The sequence below is a fragment of the Balaenoptera physalus genome (genome assembly GCF_965194825.1).
Source record: "Balaenoptera physalus genome assembly, chromosome: 11".
Classification (NCBI taxonomy): Eukaryota; Metazoa; Chordata; class Mammalia; order Artiodactyla; family Balaenopteridae; genus Balaenoptera; species Balaenoptera physalus.
In genome coordinates, this window is record NC_138896.1 from 38,311,415 (window position 1) to 38,335,923 (window position 24,509).

The 24,509-nt window shown below is 49.2% G+C and overlaps 2 protein-coding genes across 3 annotated transcripts in view; both read right to left on the reverse strand.

Moving 5' to 3' along the window:
• Positions 1–9,352, reverse strand: part of RAB44 (RAB44, member RAS oncogene family) — a 41,916-nt gene extending 32,564 nt beyond the window's left edge. Inside the window, exon 1 of the mRNA XM_082412697.1 lies at positions 1,434–9,352. Coding sequence (XP_082268823.1) covers positions 1,434–1,458 — 25 coding nt within the window. The 5' untranslated portion in view covers positions 1,459–9,352. The remainder of the gene's footprint in view (positions 1–1,433) is intronic.
• Positions 9,353–12,041: 2,689 nt separating this feature from the next.
• On the reverse strand, positions 12,042–20,156 carry CDKN1A (cyclin dependent kinase inhibitor 1A). 2 transcript variants are annotated; one of them, XM_082411759.1, is made up of 3 exons: positions 19,983–20,156; positions 15,070–15,525; positions 12,042–13,557 (listed from the first exon to the last, which is right to left on the reverse strand). In XM_082411759.1, the coding sequence occupies exons 2-3, from the start codon at positions 15,512–15,514 to the stop codon at positions 13,508–13,510; spliced, it is 495 nt and encodes a 164-aa protein (XP_082267885.1). In that variant the 5' UTR covers positions 15,515–15,525; positions 19,983–20,156; the 3' UTR covers positions 12,042–13,507. The 2 variants fall into 2 exon arrangements, with proteins under 2 accessions (XP_082267885.1, XP_082267886.1); XM_082411760.1 differs by having other exon boundaries at positions 19,852–20,076.
• Between the last annotated feature and the right edge of the window lie 4,353 nt (positions 20,157–24,509).

Sequence of the window (24,509 nt, forward strand, 5' to 3'; positions counted from 1 at the left end):
CCCATTTCCATCAGTCCCCTGGCACTTTGTAAGAAAGCAGCACTTCCTGGACACCTCACCAGTCCCTGCTATGCCGAAGGCCTCAGCATCAGCCCTCTGAGTCCGTCAATCCTTCTATCCCTGCAGGGTACTGGGTGGCCCCCTCCTTGCCTGTCAGGAGGCCTAGGGCAGAAAGGCAGCAGGTGACCTACCGCCAGTTCTGTCTCAACACACCTGTCCACCATCAGTCAGGGACAGTGGACTGCCCCCTCACGGCTTTGCAACGTGCGCCTAAAAACAGTCTATGCCCCCATCACGGCCAGGTATGGCCACTCAGAGACAATGGGGACGTCCTTCAGTCAGTCCTCACGTGTGTACATGTGTGTGCACACATATATGTGCACACGCACACACACACACACACCTCCCTCACGGTCAACTCTCACAGTCAGATAGGACACCCCTCACGGCTGCTGGCGTCTACGAAGGTCCCTGCCCTCTCAGAATCACTCAGAACACCACCCTCAGAGTCAGCCAGCAGGGGCAGCCCTCCGTCAGAGGCCCCTCCTCTGCCATATTCCCCTTATTTTTTTTTTTTTTTGGCCGAGTGCTGTGTCTTGTGGGATCTTAGTTCCCCAACCAGTGATCGAACCCAGACTCCCAGCAGCGGAAGCGTGGAGTCCTAATCACTGGACCGCCAGGGAAGTCCCCACATTCCCCTTATTGATCATCACTACCTCATACCTGTAACAGTGGGAAACCTCATCCTGGCCAGGAGCACACATACACACACGCACCCACAGCACTACTACCTCTCCCCGCTTCCTCGCCCAAGAAATCATATAAAGTTTGAGGCCAGACTTGAGGGCAAATGAATCCTGCTCCCAGGCATCCCAGAAATCAGCTCCCCACTGTAGGATTCGGTTCAGCAAGCAGGCACCACAGGCTTTCCCTCAGGAAGTGGAGAGGCTTATAAGGAGGATGCTGTGGGGGACAGGGACAGAATCACAGCATCTGCGATTGCCTTAGGGCCTCTCCCAGTTCCATCATTCTCTCTCCAAAGGGCCGAGGAACTGGGTCTGCGCTTCACTCCAACTACTTCAATAACTACAAGTAATAGCGATAGTCACAGAACCCAAATTGTCCATGTCAGTGGGTCTGAGAGACCTCCTAGTATATTTATCCTCTCCCTTCCCCCCACTAACCTGATAGAGAAACCGAGGCTCTGAGAAGCCAGGTGACTTGCCCAGGGTCACATGGCCATTTAAGGGTAGGTAATCTATCCAAGTCTCCTGCCCAAGTGCCTTCCGCTAGATGCAGAGAGCTCCAAATTCATGAAAAAAGGGCTTAGCCCTTTGCACCTCGTCCCAGGAGCCGGGTGGGGACCACAGCTCCCTCCCCCATCCTCACCCCACCAAGGAAAAGAAGCATTGCAACTCCAGGGTAGCTCCCACCTCTCAGATGCTCCCAATCGTGCATGCAGCCCTGTGCCTCCTGGACCCGGTAATGAGGCAACCACTGCCCCCAGGAGCCCACGAGCTCTGGAACTGTTAACAGTCTTGCCTCTTGCTTAATCACTCTTTCCGTTCCCCGGGGAGCCAATCTCCTGTGTTAATCTATGGGACTTCCTGTTGAAGTGACCACTGGTTACACTTTCACCATCTTGCCTGGTACTCCCGAGGAGCCCTAGCCTTACAATCTTGGAACTGGAGAAAGCTGGAGCTGGTGGGGAGGCCACAGAAGCTCTTCAGGGTAAGGTCATCCAGTTCTCAGTGGCAAAGCCAGAACTTGGACCCAAGTCTCTGGTTGCCAGAATGATGCCTGCCTCACCTTATCCCAGCCAAAGTGTTGAAGGGCGCAGTTATGGCTAAAGCTGAGTGTATACGCCATGCCTTACCTCAGATCCTCACTCTCAGACCACGTCTTCAAAATCCAGCGGAGGCCCACACCCAAAGCATCTTCTAGGGAATGTCTAACCTAACACCAAAATATATTGTAGAGCTACATCCATCAGAACTGCATGGTACTGGAGCATAAATATAAATGGATGAACTGATGGGACAAAATAAAGAATAGAAAGGGGGACTTCCCTGGTGGCGCAGTGGTTAAGAATCCGCCTGCCAATTCAGGGGACACGGGTTCAAGCCCTGGTCTGGGAAGATCTCACATGCCACAGAGCAACTAAGCCCATGCACCACACCTACTGATTCTGTGCTCTAGAGCCCGTGAGCACAACTACTGAGTCCACGTGCCACAACTACTGAAGCCCGCGAGCCTAGAGCCTGTGCTCCGCAACAAGAGAAGCCACCGCAATGAGAAGCCTGCGCACCACAACAAAGAGTAGCCGCCACTCACTGCAACTATGGAAAGCCCGCGAGCAACAATGAAGACCCAATGCAGCCACAAATAAATAAATAAGAATAGAAAGGAACAGACTCACTATATATGGGAATTTATTGTATGATAAAGGTGGCATTTCAAATCAGTGGAGAGGGACTTCCCTGGTGGTCCAGTGGGTGAGACTCCGTGCTCCCAATGCAGGGGGCCCGGGTTCAATCCCTGATTGGGGAACTAGATCCTGCATGCATGCAGTGACTAAGAGTTCGCATACCACAACTAAAGATCCCGCATGCCACAACAAAGATCCTGCGCACTGCCGCTGAGACCCAGTGAAGCCAAAATAAATATAAACAAACAAACAAATAAATAAATATGTTAAAAAAATAAACTTTAAAAAAAACACAAATCAGTGGAGAAACAATGGTTTATTCAGTAAACTGTGGGAAGAATGGGCTAGGTATCTGCAGAAAACAAAGTTGGAGCTCTAACTCTAAAATAATTCCAGATCAAAAGTTTCAGCATTTAAAAAAATCATACAATTATATGTTGTTTGCAGTTTGCTTCAAAATAGTCGAGGGATGGGGGAATGTGTGGGACATAGGTGAAATGAGACTGGCCCTGCCCTATTCTGACTGCTGTTGAAGTTGATGAGAGTAACTCTGGCTCCTTCTATTCTTCTCTCTACTTTTGTGTATGTTTGAACAAATGCCAAAAGAAATTATTGGATAATTTAAAAAATAATCTTGGAACATTTAAGGCCTTTCCAGGCATATCAAAAAGCATAAGAAGCCGTAAAAGAAAAGACTGAGGCAATCCACCAGATAGAAATTTTTAAAGAAAAAAATAAAACAAATGAATGGTAAAAACAAAAAAAAAATTACCATTGACAAAAAGGCAAACAAACTATGAAAAAATATGCACATAGCACAGAAAGTAAGCTAATTTCCTTTTTATATCATGAGTTCTTACAGATCAATGTAAAACCAATAATGCATTAGAGAAATTGTTATCATATATGAATAGATAACTCATGGGAAAAAATATGGCTTTTAGACACATGAAAAAATGTTTACCTTCACTCATAATAAAATAAATAAAAAATAAAACTACGAAATAGCATTGTAAGTTATCCAGTTGGTAAAACAAAACAAAACAAACAAACAAAAAAATAACATGCCATGTTGTAAAGGATGTAGAAAAACATTTTCACAGATCGTTTGTAAGAACATAAACTGGTACACCTTTCATGAAAAGTAATGTGATAATATCTGTCAACATTTAAAATGCAAAAAGCTTTTTACTCAGCAATTTCAGTTCTAGTCATTTGTCCTATGGGTGATGTACAAAATGACGATATAAAAGGATATTCATTACAACATTGTCTGTCGTAGCAGAGGATTGGAAACAACCTAAATTTCCACCAACAGGAAACTAGTTAAATAAGTTCTGATACATGTATATGATGGAAAATGAGAAAGATCCGGGTAGACTGATATGGAATGACCTTCAAAAGATATTGTGTTTTTTTTTTAAATTGGGGTATAGTTGCTTTACAATGTTGTGTTAGTTTCTTCTATACAAAGAAGTGAAACATCTATATGTGTACATATATCCCCTCCCTCTTGGACCTCCCTCCCCACCCCCATCCTACCCATCTAGGTCACCACAGAGCACTGAGCTGAGCTCCCTGTGCTATACAGCAGGTTCCCACTAGCTATCTATTTTACACATGGTAGTGTATATATGTCAATCCCAATCTCCCAATTCATCTCACCCCCTTCCCCCTCCCCCCCATGACCACAAGTCCATTCTCTATGTCTGTGTCTCCATTCCTGCCCTGCAGTTAGGTTCATCTGTATCATTTTTCTAGATTCCACATATATGCCTTAATATACGATATTTGTTTTTCCCTTTCTGATTTACTTCACTCTGTATGACAGACTCTAGGTCCATCCACGTCTCTACAAATGACCCAATTTCATTCCTTTTTATGACGTTTTATTCCATGGTATATATGTACCACATCTTCTTTATCCATTCATCTGTCGATGGACATTTAGGTTGCTTCCATGACCTGGCTATTGTAAATAGTGCTGCAATGAACATGGTGGTACATGTTTCTTTTTGAATTATGGTTTTCTCAGGGTATACGTCCAGTAGTGGGATTGCTGGGTCATATGGTAGTTCTATTTTTAGTTTTTTAAGGAACCTCCATACTGTTTTCCATAGTGGCTGTACCAATTTACATTCCCACCAACAGTGCAAGAGGGTTCCATTTTCTCCACACCCTCTAAAAGATATTGTTGAGTATAGTTTTGCATGAAGAAAAAAGTGTTTGTGGATGAAATTTATGCCATATAAATGCACATGCCGTCATATATGTTTGTAAATGCATGGGATATTTTTGACAGAATAGACAAGAAACTGGTAGCAGTGAGGGACAAGTATGGGAATGGACAAGGAGGGAGATTTATATTTCACTGTTTATTTTGTACCATCGTTAGACATTACCCATTCAAAAATGAATTTAATACAACTATAAAAAATAAAATAAAATAAATTTAAGAATAATTTGTACATTATTTTAAGAATAATTTTTGTACATTTGTACATTCTCTCCTTCAAGAGAGAATGATGAAGGAGATGTGGTAAAATGTTAACATTTAGGGACTGTTGGTGAAGGGTCTATGGAAATGATTTTACTTACTATTTTTGCAACTTTTGTGTATGTCTGAAACAATTTCAAAATAAAAAGATTTCAAAATTAATAAATTGAATTCCTAAATAAATAGATATTCTCACAACCAACAATCCTTTTCACCCCCTTCTTACCACTGAGCAATTGATACTCAGAGTTTCCGTGGCTTTATTGAGCTAAATAAAACACTGATTTTTTTTATTCAACAAATTTTTATTGAGTGTCTAATATGAGCCAGCACTGAGGATACAAAAGTGAAAAAAATAGGAAAAAAACCATATGTAATATAATGTCTGGTAGCAATAAGTGTTATGAAGAAAAGTAAAGCAGAGTGAAGGGATAGAACGGTGGATGGTATATTTCAGATAGGGGAGTGGTGGTGAGAGGAAGCTTGTCTCAGGAGGTGATATTGGAATAGAGTATGTGAGGAAGAAGTTTTGGGAGAATTCCCTGGCCGTCTGGTGGTTAGGACTCCACGCTTCCACTGCAGGGGGCCCGGGTTCAATATCTGGTCGGGAGAACTAAGATCCCGCAAGCCGCGTGGCCAAAAAGAAAAAAAAAAAGTTTTGGAAGAAGAATGTTCAGAGAGAGGAAACAGTGAGTGCAAAGGCCCTGAGGCAAGAGCTCTCTTTGTGTACATGAGGAGCAGTGAGGAGACCAGTATGGCTGGAGCAGGTAGTGGAGGGTAGAGTAAAATGAGGCCAGAGATGACAGACAGTGTGACCTGTAGGCCATGTAAGGACATGAATTTTTGTTATAAGTGAGATGGAAGCCATTTGGAGGATGACATGATCCTGTGTAAGTTTGAAAAGGATCCTTGTGGCTGCTTTCATTGTGGAGAATAAACTGTATTAGGCAAAGTCAGAAAGAAGCAGGAGACCAGGCAGAAAGAAGGGGAGGCTGTTACAATAATCCGGACAAGTGATGGCTCGGACCAGGAGGGCAGCCGTGAGGTGACGGTGAGATGCGACTGGACTCTGGGTATATTCCGGAAGGAGGGCCAGCAGTGTTTGCTTCTGCATTTGGGCAATTGCGACAAATCCCGGACCTTTTTATCTCCAGCGAGGGACTCTCCACTTCTCTGAGAATAGAGTGAGTTTGGATTTTTAAGACCAAGTCCCCAGCATCTCAAGAAATCCCCAGTTCACTTTCCCCTACCCCCCACCACCCCACCTCCCAACGATGGAAATAAAGGGGCACAGAGATGGCCGGGGGAGGTCACAGCCCTCTCTGATGGAACCGGAGTGTCACAGAGTTGAGTCTGTAGGTGGTGAGAGCTCAGGCTGGCCTCGCCCTCCACACCGGGCAGAGGAAAAACCTGCCCATGAGCCAGCTGACAGGAGGACATAGCCTGGTGCCAGGAAAAAAGTTAGATCCAGGCCTTTTTGGAAACAGTAGAACTAATTTTATAATACAGTGTCCCTGGACTGAGCTCAGAAACTAAATTTTACAAAAACCGAATGAATGAACAAGGATCAAAGATAGTGAGACCGTTTTGTGAATGGGAAAGTTTCACGCTCACTAATTTTCAATTCCCTAAAGATATTCGAATTCACTGCACAATATAGTAAACCTTGAAGCAAGATACTCTCTGTTCTGGGGTGCAGTGGTGAGATCTGGGGCTCAAACTGGGAGACCTGGGTCCCCCTGCCTCCAGCTGCTGGCTCCAAACTATCTTTAGAGCCAGCTTAGGCGGGGTGGTGATCTCAGGGGAAAGCAAGGCCAGGGAACCAGTTTCGAAGTTGCATTTACATAGCATGCTTTACCTAAGACTGAGAAAACCTAAGTTACATCAAAGACTGAGGAGGGACGCAGAAGGAGACAGGTGCCCTAAAGCCTCCTCTGAAGAGCTGTCACGGCAGCAGTGGCCCTGGGTGAGGCACTTCCCCTTTCTGGGTTATTGAGCAGGCAATATGACCTGGGTCATCGGCCTGAATATCCTGGTGCCCCGCCACTTCGTAAGGGTGTGACCTCAGGCAAGTGACGTAAAGGTTTGTTGCCTCAATTTCTTATCTGTAAAACAGAAGCCATAATTGTGCCCACCTTGGTTGTGTATTGTAAGGATTCAGTGCTCTAAACCGTATAATGCATTTGGAATGGTGTTAGGCAGATGATAATCAATGTCAGCTGTTGTTACTTTTGTGATTGTTAAAAGGAGACTGAGAGAACCTCCAACTTCTCCACCCTAGCAATTCGCAGGTGGCCTTGTTCACACGCCAGACCAGTTGTCGAGTGATGAGGGGCAGTGACGTGAGAGCTGGGATGAGGGTGGGGGGTAGGGTTGAGGATTGGGGCTGGGGTGGAGCTTGGGAGACGAATGCTCAGGTCAAGACGGAAATTCAAGCCGCAGTGAATCATTCAACAAATATTTATTGAGCACCTATGATGTGCTGGGAACTTTCTAGGTGCTGGGATACAGCAGTGAATACAAGAGGCAAAGACCAACCCTCATGGTGCTCGTGTTTCTGTAGGCTGGGTGGGAGGGGGTAAAGCTGCAGTGATTTTTGCCAGCTTGCTCACCTGGGCACTAGGCTGGCTGAAGCGTAGTTACAGCAGCCACTGCTGATGCCCCACCTGCATCCCCAGGCCCATGTCTTGGTCAATAGTTTTGGTTAATAGTTCCTGGCAGGGATATAGCTTCTCACCTCAAATGCTTGCATCCTTCTGGTTTTCTCTGGCATCACAGGAACTAGATCCACCCAAGGAGCAACCTGAACTTGCCCCTGGAGGCTGCCCTCAGTCAGCCATGGCTGGCGTCAGTGGTTAAGTACCCCAGAGATACCCAGGTCAGTACTCCCAGGGACAATCCTAGGGCGCATTCCACACGGTCTCCTCAGACCTCCCAGGTGCACACAGCAGAACTTGCTCACCAACACCTCCATCGGCTTTCTCCTTTCCTTTCCCACACTCTCCGCTCTCCCGCTTGTGCTTCCAGGACCACCTCCCAAGTAAACCACCTACACACACGTCCTTGTCTCAGGTTGCTTTTGAGGGAAAAAAGTCCAAGAAAGCTGGTAGCAGAAATGGCAGGTGGGCTTCTGAAAATGGATCCCTCACCAGTGAGATGACAATGGAGGCCCGATGTCAGCAGTGAGTGGGGCGGTGATAACCCCCAACCCCACATAGGCTGCAGCCTCATGGTGACAGAGACCCAGCTGTGGGAGGCGGACCGGGGAGAGGTACACAAAGATATGGGGCCATGGTAATTATGAGGATTGCAGGGTTGGCTGGCTTCTGTTGACTGCCCTAGAAGTCTTGAAGAAGGAGAATCACAGACTCAACTCAGGGCAGGCTGTGTGGGACAGGAGACCCCCATCAGAGCATTCTGAATGGCCCTCATCTCCCGTGGCCCAAGAGCAGTCTGTGCTGATAATCAGCCCCAGGATCTGGTATAAAGGTGGTGGAGCTACAAGAGAGACCGAATGCACAGCCACAGCTGGCAAAGAAAGAGTGGGGTGCTTAGTCCTGGAATGGAGATGTTTGTGTGGATGAACCTTATACTCCCAGCTTCCCCTGAGCCCTCCAGGCCTGCAGAATGCCCCCTCCCTCTCTAGAGGACCACACTCTCCCGTCACATGAAGATTCACCCCACCTCCCCTCTCTGCCTCTAGACAAGAGTCAGCAAAACACCTTAAGGACAAGAGAGTAAATATTTTAGGTTTGTGGGCCAAGGGGTCTCTGTCGCAACTACTCATTTCTGCTTTTGTACTACTTAAAGTGCAAAAACAGCCATAGGCAACAAGCAAATGGGTGTGTCTATATTGAAGTAAAACTTTATACCAAAATGGTCAGCTGGTCCACAGAGTAGGGGTTTGCCAGCCACTTCTCTTAGACCAATAATTGGGTCAGGTCTCAGCATTGCCCAAGCAGGAAAGTACAGTCCCTGTTACTGGAGGAAGCAACTTAGCAAAAAGCTACAGGTCTGGCTGGTATGTATTGGTAGGAACAGGGAAACACAGGAGGAGATCCCAGGGGTATGGGACTGGGGCTGGGGGAGATGAGGAATACAAGGTGCCTAAAGAGAGTGTTTATTGAAGCCTCTCTCTTGATTCAAGATTAAACATCCTGGGGAATTCCCTGGCAGTCCAGTGGTTAGGGCTCTGTGCTCTCACTGCCGAGGGCCCAGGTTCAATTCCTGGTCAGGGAACTAAGGTCCCACAAGCCATGCAGCACGGCTCCCTCTCGGAGTCCGATGGGTCCAATGAGTCTGTGGCTATTTCCTAGCCCCTGAATGCAAATTGGTGTGGATGTACTTAGCAGCTAACAGAACCCTCACATTGGTTCCCTAATCTGTGGAATAAGAGCCATTAGGGAAAGGACTGAGTAGAAGTCTCTTAAATTGGGGCTTCCCTGGTGGCGCAGTGGTTGAGAGTCTGCCTGCTAATGCAGGGGACACGGGTTCGGGCCCTGGTCTGGGAGGATCCCACATGCCGCGGAGCAACTGGGCCCGTGAGCCACAACTACTGAGCCTGCGCGTCTGGAGCCCATGCTCCGCAACAAGAGAGAGGCCACGATAGTGAGAGGCCCGCGCACCGCGATGAAGAGTGGCCCCCGCTTGCCGCAACTAGAGGAAGCCCTCGCACAAAAACAAAGACCCAACACAGCCAAACAAACAAATAAATAAATAAATAATAATTAGAAATACATACATCTTTAAAAAAAAAATCACAGTATAACAAATTACCTCATATAAGTGGAATCATACAGTATTTGTCTTTAAAAAAAAAAAAAAAAAGAAGTCTCTTAAATTATCCCCCTGGTCAAGATAGTAAATCAGAAGCAATACCACATCCCTGGTGGAATTACAAAGGTTAGTCCTACCTTCAAAAACTTAAAGGACACAGAGTGTTTCCCAATCTACCCCCCATCTTGCTCTTACAGAAACCAAATGTGACATGGTGATTGATGATTATCCATGAGGCAGCCTTAATTGCAGCCATTATATCAGATATGGTATCTTTACTAGAATAGTCTCCACGGCCTCTGACTGTAAGAAGCTAATAATATGGCCAATGCATTCTTTCCAATCCATATCAGAAAAGCGGATCAAAAGTGTGTCATGAGGACTTCCCTGGTGGCGTAGTGGTTAAGAATCCGCCTGCTAACGCAGGGGACACAGGTTCGAGCCCTGGTCCGGGAAGATCCCACATGCCGCGGAGCAACTAAGCCCATGTGCCACAACTACTAACCCTGCGCTCTAGAGCCCGCGAGCCACAACTACTGAAGCCTGTGCACCACAACTACTGAAGTCTGCACGCCTAGAGCCCGTGCTCTGCAACAAGAGAAGCCACCACGATGAGACGCCCATGCACCGCAACAAAGAGTAGCTCCCGCTCACCACAGCTAGAGAAAGCCCACACGCAGCAACGAAGACAAAGCCCAACACAGACAAAAAAAAAAAAAGTGGGTCATGACCACGTTCCCCACAAAAATTCAGAAACCTATCACATTAGTTAAGTATTTTTTTAAAATAAATTTATTTATCTGTTTGTTTTTATTTTTGGCTGTGTTGGGTCTTCGTTGCTGTGCGCGAGCTTTCTCTAGTTGCGGTGAGTGGGGGCTACTCTTTGTTGCCGTGCGCGGGCTTCTCATCGCGGTGGCTTCTCTTGTTGCAGAGTGCAGACTCTAGGCACGCAGGCTTCAGTCGTTGTGGCACGTGGGCTCAGTAGTTGTGGCATGCGGGCTCTTGAACGCAGGCTCAGTAGTTGTGGCACACAGGCTTAGTTGCTCCACGGCATATGGGATCTTCCCGGGCCAGGGCTCGAGCCTGTGTCCCTTGCATTGGCAGACAGATTCTTAACCACTGCGCCACCAGGGAAGCCCCGTTAGTTAAGTTTTAAATGGTCAAATGAGTTGGGGCATGCTGGGACATTCCCTCTATGGTAAAGGACAAGTTATTATACTGTGGACATCCTACCACTAAAAAGAGGCATAGCGCTGGTGGCCAATAAGGATTTTGGAGGCAGAATACTAAATACTGCTCCAGCCCATATATTGGATGACTTGTTTAAGTGGAGTCCAGAGCAAAAGAGGCTCTGCAATTGGTCCTTGATATGGGGCAAGCACTTGGGATGTATGACCCAGCATATCCCACGATACTAGAAATATCCATGGGTGATAAGTAAACAGTGTGAAGTCTCCAAAAGCCCCAGAGGCAGAGCCTCATCTCAGACCCCCAGGATTCTGGAGCAAAGCCACGCCCTGCACAGCAGAGAATTATTCAGCATTTGAAAAGTAGTTCTTGGCCAAATTGCACAATCCAGAGCAAATAGATCATTATTGCTTTAAGCTACTAAGTCTTAGGGTTGTTAACTATGAATAGGTAATCAGAAGATGCATGTAGGAATACTTTGTTCTTTTTAATGTCATATAGTATTCCACTATATACAGATACCACAATTTATGTATCTTTTCTTATGTTATGGACATTTAGGTTGTTTCTGGTTTGGCTCTGTTATGAATAATGCTGCTATGAACATGTCTTTTGGCAGAAATGTGTACTCATTTCTCTTGAGAACAAACCTAAGAATAGAATTCCTGGTCATGGGGCAGGCATGAGGGGAGGCATCTTTAGGAGATATTGCCAAAGAGTTTTCCAAAGTAGTTAAAATAGTTTATACTTCCATCAGAAGGTATAAGAGTTCCAGTTGCTCCATATCCTTGCCAACATTTGGCATTGTCAGTCTTTTTCATCTTAGTCATTCTGGTAGGTGTGTATCTTATTGTGGTTTTAATTTGCATTTCCCTGATGAGTAACAATATATTCTTTACTAAAAAAACCACACACACAAGAAACCAAAATATTGACAGTGGCAATCTGCAGAGGTGTGATGATTTATTATTTTGTTTTGTTATTGTTGTCTGCTTTTTGTTTTATAGTCTTGGTCTTTCTATTTGCTAAGCTTTCTGCATTTTTAAAATTTAAGTGCTTAATTTTTTTAATTATAAAAACAATCCAAAAAACCTCCACCTACTTGTTCTTATAAATAACAAGGTGTATTGACGACAACAGTAATATTACAAGTGAAGTCACCAGAAATATTTATTGAGCACCTATTGTATACCCAGCACTGTGGGAAGGGCTTTGAAGGACACAGGGCAGTACAGGACTTATTCCCTGCCCTTGAGAGGTTTACAGTCTAGGTGGAGACAGAAGAACCAGGACATATGGGAGCCAGGAGAAAACAGTCCAGGCCAGGATGTTACAGAAGCTGGAAGGTGTCTGGGGTCAGAGCCACCAAGTGGTTCAGTGCCAGGAAAGACAACAACTCACAGCTCCCCGGGCCCATATCCACCCACTTAGTGTGCCCTATCCATAGCCTCTACTCCCGCCATCATAAAACACCTAACTCCTTGTTCAGTTGCTATTCAAAGTGCAATGAAATGGGGGAGGGGTGGGGCAAATGGAAAACGTCCTTGGATGAGTTCCAGGGGCTGGCGTCACAATCTCCCTCCTGCTCCTCACCCACATACCCCTCACATAGAGAGGTCCCCATTCAAGGAGGCCTGTCTGACCATCCAGGACCACCACCCCAAGAGCTAAGAGGAGGGGGTGGTCACTGCTTGAGCTGCCTGAGGTAGAACTGGGGAACCCTACTTCTAGCATGCCCCTTCCCCTTCCAGTCCACTGAGTTGGGGGGACAGGCACCCCGGAGCTGCCACCCAGGGCTGAGAAGGTACAAAAGGGAAAGGACATGGAGGAAGGGAGAGGAGCAGAGAGGGACTGAGAGCCCAGCTGGGAAAGAGGGGCCTCTGGGGCTCCTAGAAAAGTGCAGGGGAAGGTGAAGCCAAACACTGAGGCCGGCTCCCCTGCGGGTGGAGGGGAGGTGGGGTGGTCTGCTACGGGACCCGACCTTCCCCACGCCTTCACGGGACCGAGGGGCTTATCAAGGGCCACGAGGGTATCAAATCCCCAGCCTTGTTCCAGGCTGTGCCCACTTCAAGGTCTCCCTGCCCAACCTTAGAGGGGAGTGAGGGGACCTCAAAGTTTCGATGATGCCCCCCACTCTGTTGGGTCCCCTTCAAAGTGCTATCTGTTTACTTCTCAAATTACAAGGAATTCAGGTCTGAGAATGCGGGAAAGGGGCAGAATTTTGTAACACCCATCAGACGGTGAGGGGAGGGGCCAGGTACCCCCAGAGAGTACCAGCCAGCGGGTGAGGGTTGTGCCAGCCTCACCGTACCTCAGGGAGAGAGGAAATGGACAGCAAAGGATGAGGAGGGCTTAAATAATAGTTCACATAATAAAAATACCTAGCACTCTAATAAGCCTATTTTTCTGCTATCTAATTTTTTTTTAAATAATTCTAATGCCAGAGGCTGGGGGTATGGGGAGGGAGGGGGCAAGCAGGGTATATACATGAGGAGGAGTTTAAATTAAAACACAAATAATAATTAAGACACACAAACTGAAGGAATCAGGCAAAAGATGTAGAAGAGGCCTGCAGTGGCCCCCTTGTTTCCAGGAGGACCTAGCTTCCAGCGGCTGGGTTAGGGCTTCCTCTTGGAGCTGATCAGCCGGCGTTTAGAGTGATAGAAATCTGAGGAGAGAGAACAGAAGTCAGCCAGGCCAGGAGGAAGAGGGCACAGCAGAACCACCCATCCAACGCAAACTGCAGAGGGGCCAGAACCCCTCCCCAGGGCCAGAGGGACACACTGCCAAGTACAGGGAAGAACTCTGGCAACTTCTGGCCCATCTCCCAGAGGAGCATTTCCAGAGCATCCCACCACGCATCACAGATGTGATTAATAATAGGACCTACGCCCATGGGCCGGCTTTAAGCCAAGCTGCCCTATACAGTAGCCACTAATCCTATGTGGTTATTTAAATTAACTAACATTAAACAAAATGAAAAATTCAATTCCTCGGTCACACTAGCCAGATGTCAAGTACTTGGCGGCCATATGTGGCCAGCGGCACTGGACATTTGCATCTTTACAGAGTTCTGTCGGATAGCACTGCTCTGGGGATTCCATTAGATAATCCATGAAAAGTGTTCTGCACGATGCCTGGGCCATATAAAGTTAGCTATTATTATTATCATCATTATCATTATTGTTAGTTCCGACCCAGCTGCAAATTAGCTGTGGGATTCTTGGCTGCATCTCTCCAAACCTCAGTTTCCTCACCTATAAAATGAGGATAACACTGGTATGGTGCTCTGAGGATTAAATGAAATGCTCTCTAAAAGACTTTGGTTGATGGGGAATTCCCTGGCGGTCCAGTGGTTAGGACTCCATGCTTTCACTTCCATGGTCCCAGGTCCAATCCCTGGTCAGTGAACTAAGATCCTGCAAGCCGTGCATGGTGCAGCAAAAAAAAAACAGTAATAATAATAAAATTTTAAAGTAAAAATTAAAAAAAATAAAAAGACTTTGGTCGAAGGCCTGGCATACTTAGTATTCAAATGTAAGCATCATTCATTCAGTTTTCCTCAAGCACCTGCTATGTGTCAGACACCATCCTAGGTGCTGAGGATTCAGCAATGAACAACAGAGATACGGATTCCTTTCTTGTGGAGATAATATCCTAGTTGGGGAGATGGACAATATTAAGATAAGGAAGTAGCTGTTGATAGTTTAAAAAGTGCCAAAAAGAGAAAAATAGGCAGGGAAGGGGGGTTGGAGGTGTGTATGTGTGATGGGGAAGGGGAGTTAAGTTTGAATAGGACAGCCAGGAAATTCTCATTAGCTTTCTCTCCACTGCAAATTCATTGTGGGACCTTAGGCAAATCATTCTACCTCTCTGAGCCTTGTTTCTTTGCCTACAGAAGGATGGCAAGAATGTCTTATGGTATAGGATTGCTATAAGGACTGAAAGAAATCTAGAAACTTAGCAAAGGGCCTGGCATATAATCAACGTTCCAAATAAATGTTAGCTGGTTGGTCTTGGCAGCAGGCTAGCTGTGTGACCTCAGGCAGGTCACTTCCCCTCTCTGGGCCTGTTTCCCCCTCTGAGGTATGAGGAAGCTGGGCCAGATAGTTCAGCCCTTGCACCATGAATTCTGGGAGTCTTGATCCCTTGCAGTATCCTTCTCTGCACTTGTCCTCACCTGTCATGCTGGTCTGTCGCCGTTTTCGTCCCTGGGAGGTGCCCGGCCCTCCCGGGGACCCCTCAGGCCGCTCAGGGGAGCGAGGCACGAGGGTGCAGGACAGCGACAGGTCCACGTGGTCCTCCTGAGATGTCCCCTGCAGCAGGGCAGATGAGGTGCTCGGCCACTTGCCCCCTCCCAGGTCGTCCCGGGTCCCCCGGGGCCCTGCAGGCAGGTAGAGCTTGGGCAGGCCAAGGCCCCTCATGCGCTCCCAGGCGAAGTCACCCTCCAGTGGTGTCTCGGTGACAAAGTCGAAGTTCCATCGCTCTCGGGCCTCCTGCACGCAACTGGCCATCAGGGCGTCGCAGTCCTGGCGCAGCTGCTCGCTGTCCACCGGGCCAAAGAGGCGGCGGCACGCCTTGCTGCTGCGCGGGATCTGACGGGCATCCCTGCATGGCTCTGACATGGTGCCTGCAGCTGGAACACAAGTAAGACCCTGGTCACCGGAGAAATCGGACCCTCCCTTACCCGGCCGTGCTTCACTCTGTAACCTCAGGCAAGGTCTTCTTACTAGAACGTGAGGTGAGAGGATCACTCTGGTCCCTTCCGGCTGATTTTCCCCCACTTCCCTCCCACAGGCTCTCCCAACCCCCCAGCAACACACACAGGGCTGGAGCAGAGCTCAGCCAGCCTGGCACCCCAAGGTCACTGGGGAAGTGGGCAGCTGAAGGGCAAGTTTATGTATGTCAACAAAGGCAGGTTTATTGCAATAGCAGGGATCAGGGTCCTGTTTACCACCAGGTATTATCAGGTAAAATCAATTTGTTTTCCCCCCTGAGGTGTCCCTCATGGGTGTGAATGCCCCAAGCATGTGTGAATGGCCAGAGTCCAGCAGTTTCCTAACCCCAGACCTGGCCAGGAGGTCAATTCCCAAGTAAATGGACAGCTCCTCGAGCCTCCTGAAACGCTCCATCTAGATGCTCATGTGGAGTAATCCTGCTCAGCTACTTAAAACTACCCTGGACTTCAAGGTAAAAAACACCTGGGTTCTAGTCCTAGCTCTGCCACTTACTATCTCAACTTTTAAAAAGTCACTTAATGTCTCTAGGCCTCAATTTCCTCATCTGTAAAATGGGACTACATGCAAGTCTAAAGAGCAGGGCTGTAGAAGCATGCTCAAGCAGTTGATCAGTGGGTCCCTCCAGGCAAGGTAGATGGAACAGAGTGGGGAGGCTGTATCTTGGTGGTTAAAAGTGAGGGCTCCGGAACCAGGCCACCTGGGTTGGAATCCAGGCTCTGCTGGGTGAACCTGGACAAGTGGCTTAACTTCTCTGGGCTCTATTTTCCTCATCTATAAAATGGAGACAGCAATAGTGAATGTCTCAGAGGACATATGTGAGGATTAACTGAGTTAATGTAGATAACGTACTTAGAGCAGTACCTAGTATATAGAAGCACTTGGAAAATATTATTATTTCTCTCTGCCTTTAGTTCTGCCTGAGCTCCTCCCCATCACTCCACCTGGGCCACTGCCTCCTTCAGACAGCAGCTGACAGGTGTTGTGCGCTGAGGGCCTTTCCCAAGGATGTCATCATGCAGGCAGCCTGGGGGTGAGGAGGAGCGAGGCAGGGCAGGGCAGGGAGATGACTTCTCCCAGGCTGAGCCACATCCTGCCAGGCACATCAGGTGACCTGAAGTCTAGACAACCTGGAAGCCCCTGCCCCATTTTGCCTGCATCCAAGGAACCCATTTTTCAGGCAAAGAAAATTAAAGGCACCGGTCTACCTGGTTCCTCTCCTCCCACTTCAGGAGAGGGAAAACTAAGGATGAGTTTGCCCATGAGGGAGTGCTGGCACCTACCTGCCCTGCTCTGGCCTGACTCCAGGATGAGCTCCTGCACAACCTTGACAGGGACTGGGTTTTCCGGGGACAAGTCCTGCTTTGCAGGCTCTGAGGGTGAAAGCTCTGCTGAGTGACCTTCTGGGACAGGAAGCCCTGAACCCACACCACACCTACCCCTCCCCACTCCACCTCTCACAGTGAGTGGAGCTCACAACACGACGTCTCAGCTGATAGGGGAGGGGAGGCACTAGGTGACCTCAGATCAAGTTAAAAGGGCAGGAGTTATGAGACTTGCCCCAAAACCACACAGTTAAAAGGATCAAGGGCCACTGCCACATAGAGAGGGGTTACATAGTGCAGTGGGCAAAGCCCACAAATAACCTTTGCTCACTCTCTTCAGGGCAAGATTGAGATTTATTTATATATTTTATGTGCCAAGGCCTGTTCTAAGAAGTTTACAAATATTAATTTTCTGAAAAAGTGGGTACATTAGCTCTTTTACCGAAGAGGTAACCAAGGCTCAGAGAAGTTAAGTAACTTTCCCAAGGTCACACAGCTCACAAGTGGCACAGCCAGGATTTGAACCCAGGCCTGAATGCCCTGGGTTCTGTGCTCTGGTGTTGAACCCTACTCCCTCACTAATTTTGAGGTTTCTTAACCAGAGAGACCCATCAGAGGCACTTGAGCTTTTTCAAAATGTAGACTGACAGGCCCCTCCTTCCCCAGACCAATTAAATTCAAGTGTTTGACAGTTCTCCAGATGGACATGCTTGGGGTGCCAGCCAAGAGGGGACACACAGAATGTCCTGCATAGACACTATGGATCTCAGTGCTTCATTGGTACATGGAGAAGCCCACCTAGGGCTTTATCAGGGAGCTGGATATTCCCTAGTTTCTAGGAGCTGAAGATGGGATCAGAATCCAGGCAGGGACCATCTCTACTTCTGCCACCCCTTCCCTTTCGGCTCTCATAGGCTCCCCACCAAAATCTGCTCTCATGCCCATTATTATAACTCCCACCTCAGAGAAAACAAACACAAACCCTTGTTTTACAAACAAGTAACTGAGAATAGCTTCCTTTGTTGGCCTTCGTGCCTTAGACTTCAACCATATTTTCATACCCAAATAAATGGTAAGCTCTCAATAAACACTGCTGAACCAATAGGGTACTCCTTTTAAGAGGCGGGGGAGCGACCTCAGATCAGCACTGGAATAGCGGCGGGAAGCAAAGGCGGGTGAAGCCTCCTTCCGCGGGAAGGCGTGTTTGCTATTAGCGCTGGGGCCAAAAGGGGGCGCTGGCCTACAGGAAATCACGCGCGGGGTGGGAGGTGCGTGGGCAGAGCCTGGGACAGCGGCAGGGAGTTGTGATGAGTCAGTTTCCTGCACAGAGCTCCCAGCCCGCCAAAACTTCGCTTCCACTCCGGCTGCACGTCACCCCCGGGTGGGGAGGGGGAGCGGGAGGGGGATCGGGAGCCGCGAACACGTCACGCTGAGCCAGCTAGGCTTCCAAAACCCCCGCCACTGTTGGGAAACCGCGCGCTCTCGCGCCGCCTCTTGTGACACACGCGCGCGCGCACACACACACACACCGCAAGCACAGGCGCGCCGAGATCTGGTCCCTCCACCTTATCTCCACGCCCAAAGCAGGGGATGAGTCAGATCCCTGGAAAATAAAAATAGACGGGAGCAACGAAAACAAAACCGCTCTTAAGTCCTCTCCGAAACGCAACGTGGAGGAAGGGAAGGAAGGAGGGAGCTGCCTGGGCGCCCTAAATTACCAAACCAGTTCCAAGATTCTTGTCCCCACGGGGAAGGCGCGTGTCCCCCGGGGGCCCCTGACAAGGCAGACAAGGCGGACGCACCGTGGTCCGCGCTGGGCGGCGGCGCCCGAAGGGCGACTCGCCCTCCTGCTCAGCCGTGTCGCCCTCGGAGAGGGAATTCTGGACTAGGTTGGGGGCGCCCGGAGCCCCCGAATGCAGGCGACGGAGGTCCGGAGCGGCGTCGCACCCCGAAGCCCCATCCCTCAAAGACACGACCCCTCACCCCCTTCCTCCCTTGGCGGGGACTGTGTGCCCCGCCGCCCCGCAGAGCAGGGCTCGGCCCCCGCCCCTGAATCCGTCCGTCCGACCCAAGGGCAGGCTGGGCCGGGGTTCTCCCGGCAGCGGTGGGAGAGAGGTAGGTCCAGTTTCTGCGCTTCCCTAACTGACTGGCTGGCGCAAGCCCACTCAGCGCCGGGCCGCGGCTCCGGGTCCTCGAGGGCGCGCCGCGGGGCGGGGACCGGACACCCGGTCCTGGACCTCCCGGTGTCCCGGCTTTCCTGGGAACACTCTGTGCCAGCCAAATAGGTCACTGTGCTGACGGGGGGACAGAGACCGTGGAGAGGCAGGGAAGGGGACTTCTGGGGGAACCGCCGTCTCCCAGCACTGGCGGGGTTCTGACCTCACCGGCCCCGTTCCCTGGGGTCTTCTTGTCACCGTGAGTCACCTCCTCGCTAGCCCTTAAGGGACGTGTCCCGACACGTTCCCAAAGGCCGGAGACACAGCCCGCGCTGACCTCAGCGCCCAGCCTATTGGCGGACACGGCAGCGTTGGGGACCCAGACCTCGGTTCTGGGCCGGGATGGCACCGATTGGATCCGAGAGCCTCCCGGGAGTGGATCCCAGATGAACCTGCTCGGCTCGGCTTTCCCCACCCCTCCCGGACCCCTCCGCGGACAGGGCTTCATCCCCACGCCGCGAGCGCACCAAGCCTGGGACCCCGGGCTCACCCTCCGCCCGGTCCACGCCGTCCCTCGCCCCAGCTGAGCTTCAAGCGGAGGGAGCGTGGCGGAGATCTCTGGTATTAGTGCTCCCTCTCCCCTCCCGGAATCTCCGACACATCCCGGCCCCTGTCCCACGCGCACATATAGACTACGGTGTGCGCAAAACCGAGCCCCAAGCACGGACCCACGCACGCCATTCACCTGTGAACACAGTACACACACGCCGCTGCGGACATACACCCACGGAGGTGCGCGGACACACACGCGGACACGCTCGGCTCAGCTCAGAGCCGCAGCCCGGGATTCGCTCTTGCCTGCCCTGGCTCCCTCACCTCCTCTGAGGGTCTCGCTGTCTCAGTGGATCCGCGCCCAGCTCCTGGTTGCCCAACTCCTGGTCGCCCAGCTACCGACTCGGGCAGCTGCTCACACCTAAGCTGGCGCCGCCTGCGCTCCCCTTATAAAAGGGCTGGAGGCGGGACCGGCCGCTCCGCCCACGGCGCGCCGGGGACCGGCCTCGGGGGGGACAACTGCCGCTCCCCTGCGCTCGCAACAGCGCTCTGGAAACCTCTGCGGCCAACCTCGCGTGCTGCAGGAGGGCGCTTCCCTCCTCCCCACTACCCGCGCCTGGGTTTGTACACATGACACATTTCCCCACGAACTGAGCCCCAAATCTGTTTTTTTCAGGTGGGGAGTGAGTTGCCGCCCCCCCGGAGGGGTCGACATTGTTAGGACAGGACCGAGGAGCCCCCTCTCTGGCCCACCACCAACTGACTCTGGGCAAGGGTTTACCCAAAGCAACTGAATAGACCATGAGGAGTGTCATTAATAAATAAAAATGCTTAAATAATTTTTTTAAAAAAAACAAAAAACCTCACTTTGCAATTCCCAGAAAAGCCCCACTACACCACCTCTATTCCCATGGATCCCTCACTACGCCACCTCTGCCCATTACCTGAGGCACCCAGAGACCCCAACGAAGCATTCTTGGAGGCCAGAAAGGATTCAATTCCCTTTATTTCACCGATAAGGAAACCGAGGCCCACAGAACTAAAGGGATGAGAAGTTATTTGTCAAATGCTCCAGGGAAGAGAGAACTGGGCACACTGCTAAGAAAGGGCCAACCTGGTCTCCAGGGGAAATGGGAAGCTGAACTAACTTTCCCACCCTCTCCTCCTCACTCCCTACCCCCACCTCCCTCTCACCTCAGCAGAAGAAAGCTCTGTGATTGAAGCAGATTTGATGGCTAGGAAGGGGATAAAGATTTGGTGGGTGAGTTAGCTCCTGGGTAGTCCCCACACAGCCCACATACGCTGCTGGGAAACCGAGGCTCAGAGTTCAGTGGCCTGACTCATAACACAGCAAATAAATGGCGATGGTTGGAACATAGGCCTTTTGCCTCTCATCCAGAGCTCTCTGCTTGTTGCCTTCTCTGTTTCAGTGGCTCTAGAATGAGGGAAATGCCCTGCACCCCTCATTTCGAGGCAGTATACTGAGGCAGTATACTGATGAAAGACAATTCTGGAAACGTCCACCGGTGCTTCTGACAGATACAAAAGCAAGTGAGGTGCCCCGCTGCTCCACACCCCTAGCCCCACTTGCACCCCACCATTGCTTCCTTCCTTCACCTAAAACGTTTGCAGTTTCTCCTTTTAAAAAATTGCAGAGAACAGAGTGTTAATCTGAACAGAAATCTAAGAAATAGAATCCAGGCTTGGAACAGCTACAATTACTGACATCTAGGGCTGTTCAGTGTCTGGAAATCTCTGCCCAGACATGCCCAGTCTATTTCCTCTAATGCAGCTGACCTCAGGGAAGACAGGCCTCCTTCTCCTCTACTGCTGGGACAGGAGCCTGGGTAGGGGTGGGAGGGTACATTACCAGACCCCCTTGCCTACCTAATTTTGGAATCAGGCCAGGACTTCAGAAGGGCCTCAAAAAGGCCAAGACCCCAGGACCAGCCCCCTCCTCCCCCAGTTCCACCCTCCCCACCTCCAACACACCCGTACCCACACCACCCAAAGGCTGGGTTGTCAAATGTCCAGCAGAAGATGGGCATATCCTCCTACTGCCTCGAATCCCCTTGGCCTTCAGACATTTCAAATAGACTTGACATTGTCTGTCTGTTTACTTTGGGAAAAAAATTTAATGAAGGCTTGTATTGAATTATTTAAAGTTTTGTGGTCCTGAGCTTCACAATGAAATAATTCTTTTTGTTGTTTTTGTTGGGAAGTGAATTTTTTTTTTTATAACTTCTAGCTCACCACCACCACCACAACAGAATTCAACAAATATTTATTAAGCGCCTACTGAGTGTCTAGTACTGTTCAGCACTTAAAAAAAAAGTTTCCAACCATACACTTGAATGTGTAGCCAGGTATGCTCTTAAAGGAGGACTTCTGCCCTGAAGAAGCAAAGAAGCAGGTTGTTAGAAGCCACACACAAGATCTAACTCCCAAAACACACACACACACACACACACACGATCCCAGGCCAGTCCCAAGGAATCTGCTGCAAATCACATATTCTGTTCAGAGGAACTCAGACCACGGTCTCCCTAGGGTCTCTGGGGGTCTCCTGTCTCCTACCACCCCCCTCTTCTCTGACAGCAGGCAGCCCCAAGGACAAAACAGCCACCAGCTTCTTCTATGCCAGGGCTCAACATGTTAGGACATGTTCCTGAGGGCCTGAATGCTAGTCAGGACCACAGCCTGCTGCCCGGGCCTGCTCCCAAGGAAGCAGGCAGCTTAGGGATGTAGGGAGACTCAGCCTGAGAGAGCAGAGGATCCAGGTCAGCCCCCATCCAGGAGGGACGTGATGACGGAAAGGAAAGGTAGAAGCCCTACCCTGAAGAAGGAGGATGTGAGGAAGGCTCAATGGTGGCCACAGGAGCTGCCCAGGAAGCAGGGGGAAGTGCTGGGAACAATGTCACTGTTTTCTCAGAAAAGGCCTGGGGAGTCCCTAACAGGGGCAGTCAGCTTTCATTGGAATTCACCTCCACACAGGATCCCAAGAAGTGAGACCCCCAGAGAAGAGGCAGAACAGAGACATTATTATATTATTGAGCAGAAGTCCCACTTGCTTTTTTTAAAAGGAAGAATGAGATTGGGAGCTCCCCCAACTCCACCCCCCGACCTTCTGGGGGTTTTACCCAGCCAGTACAAAGATCAGGATTGACCATACAGTGAGGTAGAGGAATTTGTGACAGAATTTGTGCCAAACACTTCCAGCTTCCCTGAGCTAGCAATTTCACCTTGTCTAAGCCTGAAATTTCACCATTAGAAATTCATTTCTATAGTATTAAGTTCTGTTCTTCATAAAATAAGATCATATAGGCAAAATGCTTAGCATAGTGACTGGCACATAGAAATCAGTGGGTCAAATGAGTGCCTGAATCCTGCAGAGGGTTCTGGGTGGCACAGCACAGTGTGAATGCGTTGATCATATCATTTAGGTACTAGAGGGTGGTGAGGGAATGTTGTGAACACAGGCCACCTGAGGAGTGAAGGGCTCTCTGTGCCTTTGCACATATTGTTCCCTCTTCTTGGAATGAGTGTTCCTGACCAATATGCCCCACCTCCACTCCTTTCTCCACCCATTGAACTCCTACTGATCCTTCATAACCTGACATATATGACCCCTTGAGGCAAGGCTTTCTCCGGGCTTCTTCTGGCTCCCAGAGCCCCTGGTAAGCAATATACTCCACTGTGCTTTACTGGCTTGCCTGGTTCATGTGCCTACTGCATCCTCTGAGATGGGAACCTAGAGAGGATGAGCCCATATTTTATTCATCTTTGTACCTTCAAGGCCTAGCAGCCTCAGCCTAATCTCAGTGAATATTTATGGAAGAGCCATTTTTGGCCTGCACTCTGAGGTTAGGCTTCAGTGCCACTGCTTCTCAGCCCTCTCTTTTATTTATTCATTCATCTATTTACTCATTTATTCATTAAAAAATAATATAATTAACACTCACTGCTCAACCCAAGAATTAGAACATTACAAATCATTGACACCTTCCTATGATTTCCTCTCCTATGCTGACCCTTCCTCCCCTACCCCAAAATAAACACTATCTTGCAGTGTACACTATTTTATGTTGAACTTTCCTTTGTTTTCAATAGTTTTATCACATGTGACCAAGACAGTAATGCTCTTCCATTTTTCTGTGTGCTCTCCTACATTTCCCAGCCCCTCCTGTACTTTAGACTGGGTAACGTGACTGGTTCTAGCCAATGAAATGTGAACATAAGTGACATTTTCCTCCTTAGAGCTGAGGTCAAGTGAAATTCTCCAGCCTTTCTGTCCTCCCTGGCTGTGGCAAAAGTGAGGTCTCATGTCCCAGATGGTGCCACCTCACTATGGCAGATCCTCCCTCAGCCTAAGTTCCTGAGTGGCTGTGTGGAGCCAAGCACCCCACCGACTTGTGTAAGACATGTATGTGAGAAAGAAATAATCTTTTGTTATATGAAGTCAGTGAAATGTGAAGCTTATTTATTCCTGCAGCATAGCCTACCTAAGATTTATCCATATGGCTACGGGTGATTGTGGTTTGTGCAAGTCTGTGGCACCCAATGAAGTACAGCTCTGGGTATTTGCACTCTTTTGATGTTGCCTCCCCTTGAATCTGTCTGGCTTACGACCCTTTTAGCCAATAGAATGGGTAATTCTGTGCCTGTTCTAGGCCTAAGCCTTAAGAAGGTCTAGCAACTTCTGCTTTTGCATTCTTGAGGAACTTGAGGCACCACGTGAGCAGTTTGATTACTCTGAGACCACCATGCTGAGAGAAGTCATGTGGAGGCCACATGCAAGATAACCAAGACTACTCCCCCACACACAATATAGCTCCAGGTGATCTCCTAGCT